This window comes from Mytilus trossulus, chromosome 14, assembly GCF_036588685.1.
Source record: "Mytilus trossulus isolate FHL-02 chromosome 14, PNRI_Mtr1.1.1.hap1, whole genome shotgun sequence".
NCBI classification, from domain to species: domain Eukaryota; kingdom Metazoa; phylum Mollusca; class Bivalvia; order Mytilida; family Mytilidae; genus Mytilus; species Mytilus trossulus.
The window spans coordinates 52,666,891-52,682,383 of NC_086386.1; the positions used below are offsets into that span (position 1 = coordinate 52,666,891).

At 30.8% G+C, this 15,493-nt stretch overlaps 1 protein-coding gene across 1 annotated transcript; it reads left to right on the top strand.

Annotated features, from left to right (window-relative positions):
* The first annotated feature begins 646 nt into the window (after positions 1-646).
* Positions 647-1,190, top strand: LOC134697439 (uncharacterized). The gene has a single exon (XM_063559717.1). It carries the CDS (start codon positions 668-670, stop codon positions 1,019-1,021), a length of 354 nt encoding a protein of 117 aa, XP_063415787.1. The 5' UTR covers positions 647-667; the 3' UTR covers positions 1,022-1,190.
* Positions 1,191-15,493: the final 14,303 nt, after the last annotated feature.

The following is a 15,493-nucleotide window of genomic DNA, read 5'->3' on the forward strand; positions in this document are numbered from 1 at the left end:
ATATAAATATGTGTATTTAAGATATATTATGTAATTATTATGTATAACTGAATTTATTATACTTCATGTAAAAATGCCAGATTTTGATTGGCTTATACGAGGGTGTCAATTTACTCTATCACATAGCTGATCGGGTGACAATTTTTTTGAATGTTATCCTCTTGGGCAGAGCCTCAACTGGTTTCTTCAATTGGTTACCAGATTGTACAACTGTCATATGTGCGCTTGAAAGTAACGAAGATAAGCAAATAGTTGTAAGATCCTAAATGACACCGATTTTAAACAAAAACAACAGATGACATGTTTGCTGAAGTTTTAGAGGATGATATAAACGATTTACTTGAATTAAAAGACTCAAAGTCAACAAAAAGATGCATAACACATAGTCTTAAGAGTTTCCGTGGTTTCCTAGGGGAAGACAATGAATTTGAAACATTTGATAAACCAAAATTGAATGAAAAAATTGAGACTGTTTTTTGCGTCGTTACGAAAGACTGACGGGAATCACTTGAAAAAGTCTACCATCACTAATTATAGGTACTGCTTGACAAAATATTTAAAAGAACATTGTTCCATAGACATTACAAAGGATGTTCAATTCGCAGGTTCAAAGGATGTCTTTAAGGCTGTCGTTGTTAACTTAAAGAAAAAGGTATGGTTTGACATAATGTTCTATTTGTGCAGGAGAGGCCAAGAAAACTTGAGATCTATGACAAAAAAAACATTTTCTATTAAAACAGATTCAAGTGGAAGAGAGTATGTGTATCAACAAATAGATGAATATGATAAAAATTATTGTGATGAAGCTACCCCTGATGATACCGTCAGTGAAGCAAGGATGTACGCAAGAGTTGGTGATCCTCTGTGTCCAGTATTATCATTTAAATTGTATCTGGAAAAACATCACCCAGCTCTCAATGATTTTTGGCATCGCACAAAGGATTCCTATGATATAACTGACACAACATGGTATTGTAAAGCTCCCATGGAGAAAAACAGTTTAGCAGTAATGATGCCATAAATTTCTGAGAAGGCTAAACTTTCTAGAAGGTACACGAACCACTCTATACGCGCAACTTCCATTACTGCAATGGATGAAGCCGGTATAGAAGCTAGGCACATAATGCGAGCCAGTGGACATCGAAGTGAAGCCTCTATCCGTAGTTATTCTAAGAGACTAAGCAAAAACAAGCAACTCTTCAAACTGATCAAAGTGACAATATTAATCATGAACTTCAGTCTGAACATGCTGAAGGTGATCACAATATAACTGTTTCTACACCCGAAGCACAGCCATTACTTGGGCTCAGTGCAGCTGAAATTGAAGCGTTATTTTCATATGAAACCACATTGGAAGAAATCCCTGTCATGCCTATGGATATTACGGTTGCGCCGCAAAATGTTTGTGTACCTGATAACCAAAACAAGGAAAACTCACCACATCCAGCTGCTTCTTTAAATTTTCAGCTGTCGATGAACAATGTGCAGCCATGGTGAAACACACACACAATGAACTTATGTCCGAATATTACTAACAGTGTGGTCAATTTCAACATTCACAAATGATTTTCAAAATTGAAAACAGTAACTGTTAAATTTGATTCTGACAGACAGTTAAATTTAATTTTTTGTTGAATTGTTTCATATATAGTTGTATACAAAATGTATGTGACCTTTGGTTTTTTCTCTTGTTAAAGAATTGATGAAAAATATTTCTGTTTTCTTGTTTTATTTTCTCCATTTCATATGACATATGTATTAACTTTGAAAAAAACGTCCGGTAGATGTGTACACATGTACATGTACATGAGAAAATATCTTTATTTCTGTTATCTTATACAGAAATGCCAATCAAAGTATATCATGATTTAAAGTTGCAATATTTTTTCAGATAAAATAATAGAACATTCAGTATAAAAAATTAAATAACACATAGCTGAGAGGGTGATAGACAGATTGTTACCCCTTGAAAAACATTGTCAACCTCGGCTTCGCCTCAGTTGACAATGTTTTCTCGGGGTAACAATCTGCTCTATCACCCTCTCAGCTATGTGTTATTCATATAATATCACACTTTGGTACAAAATGTTTATTTACAAGTTTTCTAACGAATTGTTTTGTAAAAGCAATAAACATAAATACATCTTGACATTCATTTCTGCATAGGTCAGATGGGAAATGATAAGTTTCATACTTCCCGAATTTTTTTTTTCATTGGGTTGTTTTGTTGGATATGTTTCATGTTTGTATCGATCATGAAACATGTGTATTAATCGGTTTTCCTTAAATGAGTGTTTATTTCATTGAACATCGTATTGCCACCTACTCTCAATTTAATTTTTATTAATACTTGCCCATTCTGACAAAATCCAATTTGTATAAGCAAGATTCCCTATAAGAATTCTGCCGGACATCTTTTAAACAAGAATAATTTTCTTCTATTTTATTACAATGCATTTGGGCACGTAACGATCTGTGAGATTCATGTGGACATTTGAAATCATATTCCGTAGTAACAAATGACATCGAAATGAAGATATAGATCTAAAAAAAAAAAGGAAAAACGCTCAGAAGTGTATCAGCTATCAAATTTTAAAATTGTTCTATGATAGTAATTTTTTTTTCAAATGACAAGCAACTGCATATGATGATAATCACTTCATGATGATTACATTAGTCAAAATTATAAGTCTTGTTTTAAGAAAAATGCCGCAGTGTTTCCAATATTGTATATGTGTTAAGCGATGAATTCGTTCATCAATAATACCAGATATTTACACAAAAATATTCAAGTGTTTGTACATGTTGTATAAAGTAAATGAGATAGTAGTGTCATTGTTTTTTATAACAAGCTATATTAATGAATAATAAAATTTAGTACTCTTTCCAGTTCAAAAAAAGTTAATTTATGATTGTGATTTAGAGACAAAAATTAAACCTTTAATCATAGTTGTTTATGTTTGAAAATATTATGAAATTACAGTGATTATGTATCAATTATTTAATTTCTCTGTTTATGCAAATGATATCACGTATACCTAGTAATCAAACTATATATTTTCATAAAATTCAAAACAAAGGGTAAAATTTTCAGTTGTCAAATAATGGGAACAATATTGTCAGATTATTACATGGCATTTTTCATATCGCATGTATTATCAGCCCTAGGTTCAATATCAGCCCAAGAGCCGCATGGCTCGAGGGCTGATATTGGCCGAGGGCTGATAATACATGCGGTATGAAAAATGGCATGTTATGATATCTTTATCATATGCTTCAACAATGGAGAAAAATAACACATTCATATATCAGCCATGCGGCTCTTGGGCTGATATTGAACCTAGGATTGATAATACATGAGGTATGAAAAATGACATGTTATGATTTTTTTATCATATGTTTCAACAATGGAGAAAAAAATCATATATTGTTCCTTTTACATGGTTCTTAAATAGAAGTTCAAAGATTGAAAAGTTCACGGACGTCGGACCGTAAGTAACTTACTAAATTATATTTGAAACTTTAAATAAATACATTTCCTTTCTTTTTGTTTGTTTGTTTTTGTTTTGTATTATTGTACACAATATACGTCCCAGTATCCCAATAATTGTTGTGTACACTACTTTGTAAGGGTTTTCACTGGAAACATCGAGGTGTATTTTCTGGAATTTGCTGAGTATCACCGGAATGCCATGCGATAACGTTACGGAAAGGCATGTGATAACAGTCATAACATGTTATAAACTTTTCATATCAGCCCGCTAAGCACCAATTCGAAAAATATGGAATTCACGTTGATTTAATGCTATTATCTTACAGTAAAAATCATACGTTATTTATTCTAAGTATATGATAATTGCAGTTATCACCTCTTCATAACTTTGGACACTATTTATTATTTACTTTAGATATGAACTTTAATGATAAGGTTAAAAATAGTTATCAAAGGTACCAGGATTATAATTTAGTACGCCAGACACGCGTTTCGTCTACATAAGACTCATCAGTGACGCTCATATCAAAATATTTATAAAGCCAAACAATTACAAAATTGAAGAGCATTGAGGATCCAAAATTCCAAAACGTTGTGCCAAATACGGCTTAGGTAATCTATGCCTGGGATAAGAAAATCCTTAGTTTTTTACAAAATTCAATGTTTTGTAAACAGGAAATTTATATAAAAAAAATTACCACATTATTGATATTCATGTCAACACCGAAGTGTTGACGACTGGGCTGCTGATAACCTCGGGGAGGAAACGTCCACCAGCAGTGGCATCGACCCAGTGGTGTATATAGTTATCAAAGGTACCAGGATTATAATTTAGTACGCCAGATGCGCGTTTCGTCTACATAAGACTCATCAGTGACGCTCATATCAGAATATTTATAAAGCCAAACAAGTACAAAGTTGAAGAGCATTGCGGATCCAAAATTCCAAAACGTTGTGCCAAATACGGCTAAGGTAATCTATGCCTGGGATAAGAACATCCTTAGTTTTTTTTTAAATTCAATGTTTTGTAAACAGGAAATTTAAAACAAAAAACAAAAAACAATGACCACATTATGGATATTCATGTGTTAACACCGAAGTGTAGTCTACTGGGCTGGTGATAACCTCGGGGACGAAACATCCATCAGCAGTGGCATCGACCCAGTGGTGTAAATAGTTATCAAAGGTATCAGGATTATAACTTAGTACGCCAGACGCGTGTTTCACCTACATAAGACTCATCAGTGACGCTCATATCAAAATAGTTATTAAGCCAAACAAGTACAAAGTTGAAGAGCATTGAGGATCCAAAATTCCAAAACGTTTTGCTTAATACGGCTAAGAAATTATCCCAAATATATTTATATCACATAGATAAAGAAAATTGTAAGAAGTTAAATAATTTAATAAACATGATAATAAAGTGATAAGGTTTTTTTTTTTACAATATTTTTATAGTCGGCGGATTGCTTGTTTATAGAACTTCTTACCGCATGTGTCACTGATTTAAGAAAATCCATCTTTTATAGGATGCTGCTTCCTTTTTCGGTTATTGAAATTGATCTAAGACTCTGAAACAAACGATTTAACCAATAGTCAAATATAAAAAGTATTGGTTGAAAAATAACCCGCGGTCAAATTCCCTGATGCTTTGTATAAAGCTTGCAGCATACAAATTTAAACAGTGTTTGTTAATTGTATGTGTCGTCTATTTGAACTCTTCTGCCTTAACACGTACATATTATACATCTTGGTATATATATGTATACACTAATGTGTACAACTCCCACTAATAATCCACCTAAGTATTGTACTGTGTAAAAGAGACGTATAGTAAGGTATTGATTCTTCTAAAGAACCCATTGATACAGGTGGAGAAAGAACATTTAACTGTGCGGAATTTTTGAAAATAATTGTTTCTTTGTGAACGTCGGTGGCCGATTTATTTCTGGAGTTTGACGATTCCTACTCAATCAATACATATATCAAATAATAGTAAGCAGAAATAAACTTATATTATAAATAAAGTCATCACTTTGTAAACATGGTTGTGCATTACTAAAATACTAAGCTATGATGTAAAGATTTTTAATACAAAATGTAAAACGAAAAGGAAATGTATAGGCAAGAAACGTAACATTGAAAAGACAAATGTACAAATTATCTTTCAGAGAAAATCAGCATATGAAAGACCACTGTACGACTCTAATAGAAAATCGAACCAAAAGAAATATGTGTTTATAACATTATGGCCATCTCAGAAAAGATTTGTTTATACTCTATTGTTACAGTTGTTGGTCATTTCAACAACGATTACTGTTACCCTAATAATCAAGAGTTATCTAAACTATATTTCAGTGATGTTGCCATGCAAACAGGAATATGTCAGTTATTTTCAGTTTGGTTCCTTTTAAGGTTTATATTGAATCCCTTTTTGAAATTAATTGGATCTTAGGTTGTACCTGTAGATATCTTATTACTTGTGGATATATCATTGCATTTGTTTGGTATGTTATTAAAATAACCCACATAGTTAGATAGGGTCAATACAAACTAACTGATCCTTTGTATTTACTGACATTGACTTTTTGGGTACACATTTTCATCGAAACATACAAAAATAGCCACAGTATTGTTCTGGTGTACTATTATGAACAACCTACAAACTGCCGATAATTTTATTTTGGCATTGTGTAAGGTCATGCTTTGTTTTCATACTGTACAGAGTGTCTTTACACTTATGTGGGTAGATGTTTATTTATTAATAGATAAGTCTGCCATGATTTATTCATTAAAGTTGTATTTTCTTCAAAAATGCACAATGTTTCTTATGTTTCTTGTTTTTTCTGAACATCGTCTAGCCGTTTTTGCACTTAATAATTACACTTCGGTGTTGACATGAATATCAATTATATGGTCATTTTTATAAATTTTCTGTTTACAAAACTTTGATTTTTTCGAAAAAAACTAAGGATTTTCTTACCCCAGGAGTAGATTACCTTAGCCGTATTTGGCACAACTTTTTGGAATTATTGGTCCTCAATGCTCTTCAACTTTGTATTTGTTTTGGCTTTTTAACTATTTTGATCTGAGCGTCACTGATGAGTCTTATGTAGACGAAACGCGCGTCTGGCGTATACAATTATAATCCTGGTACTTTTGATAACTATTGTCTTCTTCTATTGCATAACGTTTCCGGGTAAGAAAACTATCTTTATTAAGGCAATGTTAGGTATGTGACTATTCCAAGTCTTGAGCATATAATTCAGTGATAGTCGTTGTCAGATGTTCGAATTTTCTTGTATTTGTTTTTATTACTCTTTTTAAATACATCAGGTCGTTTGAGATGTTATAAAGCTTGTCATGTACATGTCCAGCCTTCTATTATCTTGATATGCGATATTGATGTTGTTTTATTTTCAAAGGCCGAATTTTCATCGATAGGTTTATAAATCTACATCATTTTGTTGTTCATTGTAATAGCTGGTCTTCTTAATTTAGCTACTCAAAACAGATTCAAATGAATTTTGAAAGTTTATAAGTGTATTTATCTTTTATATTTTCTGTGTAACCCAAAAAGGGTAGGACATGTATACTATGTTGGTAGTATAATGTATAACTGTTGTCAAACCCTATAAGCTTATTGTATAATTCATTTATTTAGGCCATTTGAATTTCATTCACAAATACACTGCATTCATTGCGTTCCGTTCTAGGTCAAAAACAACCATTCATGTTCACATATTTGCTAAATAAATAATTTAAATGATCGATTTTAGTTACCTGTAAAATATGTAATCTACATTTATTTAAAACTATTTAACAATATCAAATACCATTGAAGGTTGTATTGACTGCAGACAGGTATACATTTCATAATTATTTAAAAAACAAACATCAAATTTCATTAAAATATTTCGAATGATTCCTTTAAATAAATCTGATATACAAGTTTACACACTAAAGCATGTAATTCAATGGTTGTTGTTTGTTTCTGGATTTCATTTTTAATTTTCGTTCATTATTTGGCACATAAATCGGGCTGTTAGATTTCTCGTTTGAATGTTTCGCAATCTGACTATGAGGTATGGGTTTTACTCATTTTGAAATTGTATGGTGACCAATAATTGCCAATTTCTGTGTCGGAGAGTTGTCTAATGTGCAATTATATCCCTGTTATCTAAATATAGACCTATGAGTCAGTTAAATAGTTACAAGAAAAAAAAAACGATTAGAAAGGCGTTATACAAAGGAAAACTAAAAAGAAAATAGCAGTCGGTATTAGGTAATGACAATGCCAAACTTTAATCATTCGTGCGTCAGAAGCGCTTTTCTTGGTGTACCTTTGAATTAAGAGCCAACGATGTATAAGTTTTCAAAAGGTAAATAGCTATATAGCTTATAAGATTCCACATAAAAGCAAAATCAAACAGATATAAACTTTACAATTTGGTACAGATTTTGGACATAGATCAGCTTATCATTCAATGGTCAAATAAAACATATTTGAACTCATTGTTGTGGGTAGTTTATCCGAATATTAAAGCGTTACATTGAAAGTAGACGAAACAATTACATGATCATACCCAAAACCGTTCAGCGTAATTCAAGTAATGATGATTAATTAAACCCACCTATTGTTTTGCTATGTTAATACTTATATGCTCAAGGATTTGCCAGATATAAAATAATTCTGAATACACAATTTCAATAAACACCTGTACTTAAGCATTTGAAATGTGTGAGACATTTAAATAATAATCCAGACATTTGCCCCACTTTAGTGTACATGTTTGATCACGTAACAAACAGTCAAAATTTGAATTGATATCTATCAAATTACTATTTATTGGTGGTATGACAATTCTTATGTGTTTATACTCCTGCTTAGGAATACTTTTTGTATATCTTAAACCTGATAAGTCAGTACTGCATATTCATTCAAAGAATTCATATGAAAATTTTCATAAAATTAGAAGAACTAGCCAAAGCAATAAGTTTCTATGATACTTGGTAAATAACAATAACAAATAAATTTTATTAATTTCATATATTTAAGACAGCAAATTATACAGATCTTTGTTATGTGTAATATCTTTGAATGTCTATTTATGTTTTTAAGTCTCAACTTGTTATTATTTAGTCCTATATGTCATAGAATATAAGGGAAATATTATGAATATTCATCGAATTGATATTCTTGAAAATCCTGTCCCACAATATGAAGCAATGCATATTTGAGCAGCATTTGATGAACATTAAAAGATTGATCAACAAAAATTTTCATTTTAAATGACATTATCACAAAAAAACTCATCAATTTATGATAATTAGGATAGAGTCTAACAGGCTATAGTTGGTAATCTACTATTTATGGATTTAATACCTGAGACATTTTGGTATTTAACAAATGAATACGTCCAAATCGTGGATTGTGAAGTAAATTTCAGTTCCTCGAAAACATTGGAAAATATTAGTTATTTTTTGCATGAAAGAAAATATATTTACAAAGAAACCAGTTAAGAAATTACCTTTGTCTTACCTTGATAAATACCGGAAGTTAAATGTACTGTTAAGATTGTATTAATAGCTTTTATTCTAATTTTAGCATTCCTGTAGAAAAATTGTTTCAATCAAGCGCTATACATGAACCACTTTGTTCTTAACTTGGTATCATTCATCATGTTCATGCAATAAATATAGATCATACTATATTGATAATTCATATAATATGAGTAATTGGCTAGGTCTAAGAATGATGTACCGCTACGTGTGAATATTTCTCCTAAACATCAATATGACGGAATATAATCTATATACTACATTTTGAATGAATGCATGGGACATATATATATATCTTAATAATCTTATCTTAATAATGTATACATAATATAATGTCATTATAAACGTACGTCCTTATGGTAGCTATTTGAACTTTTGAAGGCCAATCAACTTCGATAAGCCAAGTTCATACTCTTCTCTAAAGCAGAACACTTATTAAATGTTAATAAGCATATTTGATAATATAACGTTTAACGTTATCATCCCGTCTTAAACTAAATTTCAAACTTGAGGCGTATTGAAGAAGCGTTCGCCTTTAACGTTTATAGTTTTGTATTTCATATTGTGGGTTCCGATTAAGATTCTTTATTTCTTTCTCACAGCAACGTATTTTCTTTATGTTTAGATTATAGGATTATACATTGTAGCATTCCGTATTCATTAAATCATAACAGAAAATTTGCAATATTTTAGATATGAACACTTCAGGCGACGTATCTTTTAAATGTCAAATTTCAAATTTCAAAACGCTGCTTTTACTCTATTATTCAAAAGAAACGAAAAGCAGATGATTTTTGTATTCACTAAAATATTTTCTAATATCACAGGTTTCTGATACATGTGGGGAAACAATGTTATGAGCAATATCCATTTTAATATAGTTTTACGTCAAAAAGTATCAATAAAAATTCGTTTACATTTAATTCGAAAGGTAGTATTCAAAGCATTATAACAATATGATGGTATCAACAAAACTTGGAAATCTAATAATCACCTATATAAGAAACCTCTCTTTTGGATATTTGTGAAAGTTCAAATCCATATTTCTCATATCATACAATTTGCATGAATATTTATACCTCAATGTTATTGTTGTAAATCCTGCAAAAGCAATCAATTTCATTAATTGTTTAAAAGGATGTCCGCATGAATATAATTCTAAACAATTGTATGGAATAATGAATATTTCCTGTTAAAAAATGCTAATGCGATGTTCATGAAAACAAAATAATTTCCTCATTAACAAGGCCGTGATTTTAAGCCCAAAATATGAAGTTTTCATTGTTGATATGCTTCTTGTCTTTCTGGTGGTGTCAGGTAATTGCCACTGAAGATGGAAGATGCTATAAACATTTAAGGTAAAACGATAGGTTTGTTTTAATAATGAAAAGAACAATTTCTTATTTGTATTTAGTGGCCATATAAAGTAATGTAGAGTTTAACGAACATTACCAACAATTATTGATCTATTATTTGAATAAAATCATTATGTCATCTTTTTCCATCAAATGAAATCAAAAGGGCAACCGTGTTCAATAACCCGATATTTTATACAAGTTTTCAATCTTCTAATATTGTGTAAAACAATTACGTTTTCAATGTTTCAATTTAGATATTTTTGCATAATTTTCATATTGCGAGTTTTAATGTATGTATCGTTGTGTGAATTAATAATTTTATCAGTGTTGCTGTCGTAGACACATTCTATTGATAGGAATCACAACAGTTAGGTTGAATTTATCCTACAATCAACCCTTCTACTGTATAAATACAGGTGTATATATAGAATGTAAGGATAAAATGATACGTTGATAGTCTCCTGATGTCTTGTTTCTTTTGTGATTGAAGGTATTCGAATTACTTTTTACCTCACAGTTGATATGTAAGCTTTCATCGTAATTCACATATCTGAAATGTTGATTACTTTCGAATACAAATTTCAAAATAGGGAAGTTAAAGCGTATAATTTAAATTAGAGTAATAAACAGTACATTGCAGGAAAATAACTAATCAATATCAATTGTGCTTTTAGCAAACAGGAGAAACATATTGCGAGCTTATCTTAATTTTTCGTTTCTAAAATTAAAATTCGTTAGACAATATAATTTTTATAGCAAACGAATATTATGTTTTTCGGCGTAAACATGGCATGGGATATGTTGATTGTGATTGGTATCGTTGTTTATTGTTTGATAATCAAAATATCGCAGTTACCACTGAAACTTCTTTTGTGTGCTGTATTAACAAGGAAATCAGCTAATTTTTATTTCTTAATTGAAATATTTGGTTTTCAATTTCAAGTTCGTCGCTGTACCTAACAATTTGAGAACTAACGTGAATGTTGCAAACACGATACTAAAACTATGAGTTATACATTTTTGTAAGTGTTTTTGTAATATGTTTTATGTCGAGGATTTAGTTTTTACCAGTAATAACAATTGGTCAGAACGGATGTAGACAACTTTTTATATACAATTATATTTTTTTAACATTCGATATTGAATGAACCATTGAACATAGTTTTAAAATGTAACATTTTCAATCATCTAATATTTTGTTTATCAATTACGTTTTTATTTTTTTTAATTTAAAAGTTTTTGTGACTTTTTTTATATTGCATGATATGATAATCTGGGTTGAATGTATATATCGTAACTTGTGGGAATTGATAATTTGATTAGTTGTGCTGTCGTACACATGTTCTTTTGATAGGAATCCAAACAGTACATTTTACGTTTTATTATAAGCGAATAATATAAGCGTTAATTAGTCAAGACAATTTCAGAAACGGTTATAGCACAGCATATCAAAAAGATGACATTGAAAAAAGTGCTTAACAAAATTAGAATGAGAAAGAGGTTCTTGAAATTTAGACACTTACTACTTAGGTTTTGAAAAACAAATTGACATATATTTAGCCAATTTGAATTTGAATTATACACATACATATCCATTCTATGGAACGTGTTATGAAGTGGTTTCATTTTATGTTGAATTTCCCTCTGATTTAATAATTGCAAAACGATATATATACATATCTACAAATTTTGATATTTAACTTAGAAATGGAACGACAAATTGGCATTGCTGTGATAATCGAGAAGAGAAAGATGGACAATGCAAAGGTGAGATTTATAAATCAAGAGATTGGTTGTTTGGTATTATAAAAAACGACTTATAGAAGTTTTATTAATTTGGTCAGAAGTCTCTTTGGCAATCGGTTGTATGAATTTCACATATTCAGAGATTAACGAAAACATTGGCATGTTATTTGATATCAATTCTGTGTGGCACGTGTATTTTCATATTAATTTACCCAACCAGTTTCATCTTTTTAGCACTATATATGATATAACAATAAAAACGGTTGACATTTAATTTCTTGAAGTTTTGATCCATTTTAATTTGGATTAATATTATATTTTGTTTGCCAAACTGTCTGTAAAGTTTGCAAACAAAAATTTTCACGATTGTCTACGTTAATCTTTTTTCGTTTGAAGTAATTGAGACCGTTGGTTAATTGGAATATGTAATTTGTAAAAGACATTTCTATGGCCACACAGAAGTGGTGGTGGAAATAAACTATATCCGTGTCTGTCTCGTCCATCTCAAAAATTGTGTTACGTTCTATTACTTAAGTTTTCCTCAACCAAATAATGTAAAACTTATACACAGTGCTCATTACAGCAACAAATGCACAGCTCAAGTATTAAGTTCGACATTTGGTGGCGTCACTTTTATCGTTCATAAGTTATGCCTCTTGAAAACATAAAAAGAATAATGATCTCTTTGTTTCCGTTCTTATTAAGTTCGACATTTGGTGGCGTCACTTTTATCGTTCATAAGTTATGCCTCTTGAAAACATAAAAAGAATAATGATATCTTTGTTTACTATAGTTTACCGAAACAAAATGTTGTAAAACTTGTACAAAATGCTTATGACCTTAACAAACAGATCAATTTCGAACTTTGGTAGTGTCTCTTCCATCAATCATGAGTTTTGTCTATTTTATAAATGTTAAACATTGCTGCATTTAACGTTTTCTTACTTGAGTTTGCCTTAAGGCAAACCAAACGTAATAAAACTTATACACAATGCTAAATGACACAAAACAAAGATCAAGTACGAAATTGAATAGTTTTACGTATACTGTTCATGAGTTATGCTCCTTCATAAACACACAAAAAAGTAAAATAACAAAAAATACTGAACTGCTAGGAAAATTCAAAACGGAAAGTCCCTAATCAAACGGCAAAATCAAAGGATAAAACACATCAAACTATCATATTTCTGAATTGTAACAGGCATTTTCAAAAGTAGAAAATGGTGGATTGAACCTGGTTTTAAAGCGCCTAACCATTCAATTGTACGACAGTCGCATCAAATTTGATAATATTGATAATAATGCGTGAACAAACAAATAGACAAATTAGTAAAAATATCACAAATAGGGATAAAAAGTCTAATTCGGTAGATCACATTCTTGAAAAGGGGACGGGATTGTAGTTACGACATAACGAACATATCCGATATCATCTATATAACTGATATTCCAAAACGGTCAACCAACTCGTGATGATTTAATCTTCACCATTTGGAACTCTTGCTTTAAAATTGAAAAGGTCATATTTGGGAAGCAGAAATAATCTCTTTTGTCGTAAAGTTTTGTTTTCAACCGACCCTCATAATCAAGTGGCAAAATCAAGAGCTCAAACACATCAAACGAAGGGATCAAGTCGCATCAAATTCCGTTATTTTTACAACGATGCTTGAGCAAAACAGATATATAATCTGTAAAATAGTCAAAATATGGTTACAGCAGTCATCGCGTATTGCTAAATTTTTCGTTTCCGTTCTGTAACGTCATTTTTGCCACATCAGAACGTGGATCAAGCGAAGAACACATACCGCAGCAAGGAATTAAAGAAAGTTAAATACACACTCTTAAATTAATATAACTGACAACAGATGACAAATAGATATCATGGTTATAAATAAGTTATTTTTTAATGCTTTTATCTGTCCTTTTCCGTGTATACACATATTTATTCATATGGTTATTTTGTAATCGACAGAATGCTTGTCGGGATTTAAGTCAGATGAAGGTGAACCATGCCATCCATGTTTAGATAGTAACTATGGTCGCAAATGCGGAGGAGTTTGTAGGTGTACGGGGCACCAGATGTGAGTGTTATAAGTGATAACAGTATACATTAGTTTAGAAAGAGTTACTTTACTAATATTTTTGTTCGCGATAAATGATTTATATTCATAGACGTATTTTCATCGAACTACCTTTATATTTATTTTAATTCATTTTGCATCGTAACTGATTATCTATTGTTTTGAAAAGGAATTTTTAAGCTGTTTTAATGTTATGGCTGTATAAAAGAGAGCTCGAGACGAAAGATACCAAAGGGACAGTCAAACTCATAAATCGAAAATAAACTGACAACGCCCCATGGCTAAAAATGAAAAAGACAAACAGACAAACAGTAGTACATATGACACAGCATAGAAAACTAAAGAATAAACAACACGAGCCTCACCAAAAACTAGGGGTGATCTCAGGTGCTCCGGAAGGGTAAGCAGATCCTGCTCCACATTTTTGTCTTAACTGAAAGCATTTTTAAAGAAATTTGGAAATTTAGCTCTACATTTATACTTATTCACTATTAATACGACATTTCTCTTTTTTTCACATAGCAAAAATTAAAGCTATTTAAAGGACAATACGTTTATGTACTGTAGCGTGTTTTCCATTGTGATTCATAAACAAACTGTATCACCCGTCGTGTTGCTTATGTGATAACAAATCCGGTAAATAGTCTAATTCGGTAGGTCACATTCATGAAAGGGAAAGGACTTGTAGTTTTGTAGGGTTGTATAACTATACAGCATACGTAAAAATAATATATATATTTAATATTTTCACGAGTTAGATGGGTGTCGAATTAACTTAACCAATTGAGATAAAGCTTGTCCTTTATAGGATTTTTCTAGAAAGCAAAATACAAAACCATATCTCCAAAACTTATTTCTGTTTTAATTTTGGAATTTTTTCAGTTGTAATCATATAAAAGGTTGTTTGAATTACTCTGAAATTGTGACAGTATTATCAAACAATTCAACATACACTGAAACAGAAACTGTGTCTAGAACTGAAACCGAGACCAAAAGTATGGAAAGTATGTATGAATTACACAAAGAAAAAGAATCTTCAAAATTATATTTTTCGGGTATTAGCACATGGTTTATTTGCTGCATAAAGATATGTTTCATAAACCGGTATTTTAGTACCAAACTGGCCACCTGTTCTTAATAATTGTTACCACAACTACAGAAATTCAGTTAGCCTTTTCTGAAATAAGGTACTGAGTTGGTACTTTCCTATTGAGCAGTTGTAAGTTATACCGCAGTCCCACTAGGCCACGATT

Bases quoted from the DNA above. Each gene is read 5' to 3' on its own strand.
- LOC134697439 (XM_063559717.1), top strand. From the start codon at position 668: ATGTTCTATTTGTGCAGGAGAGGCCAAGAAAACTTGAGATCTATGACA.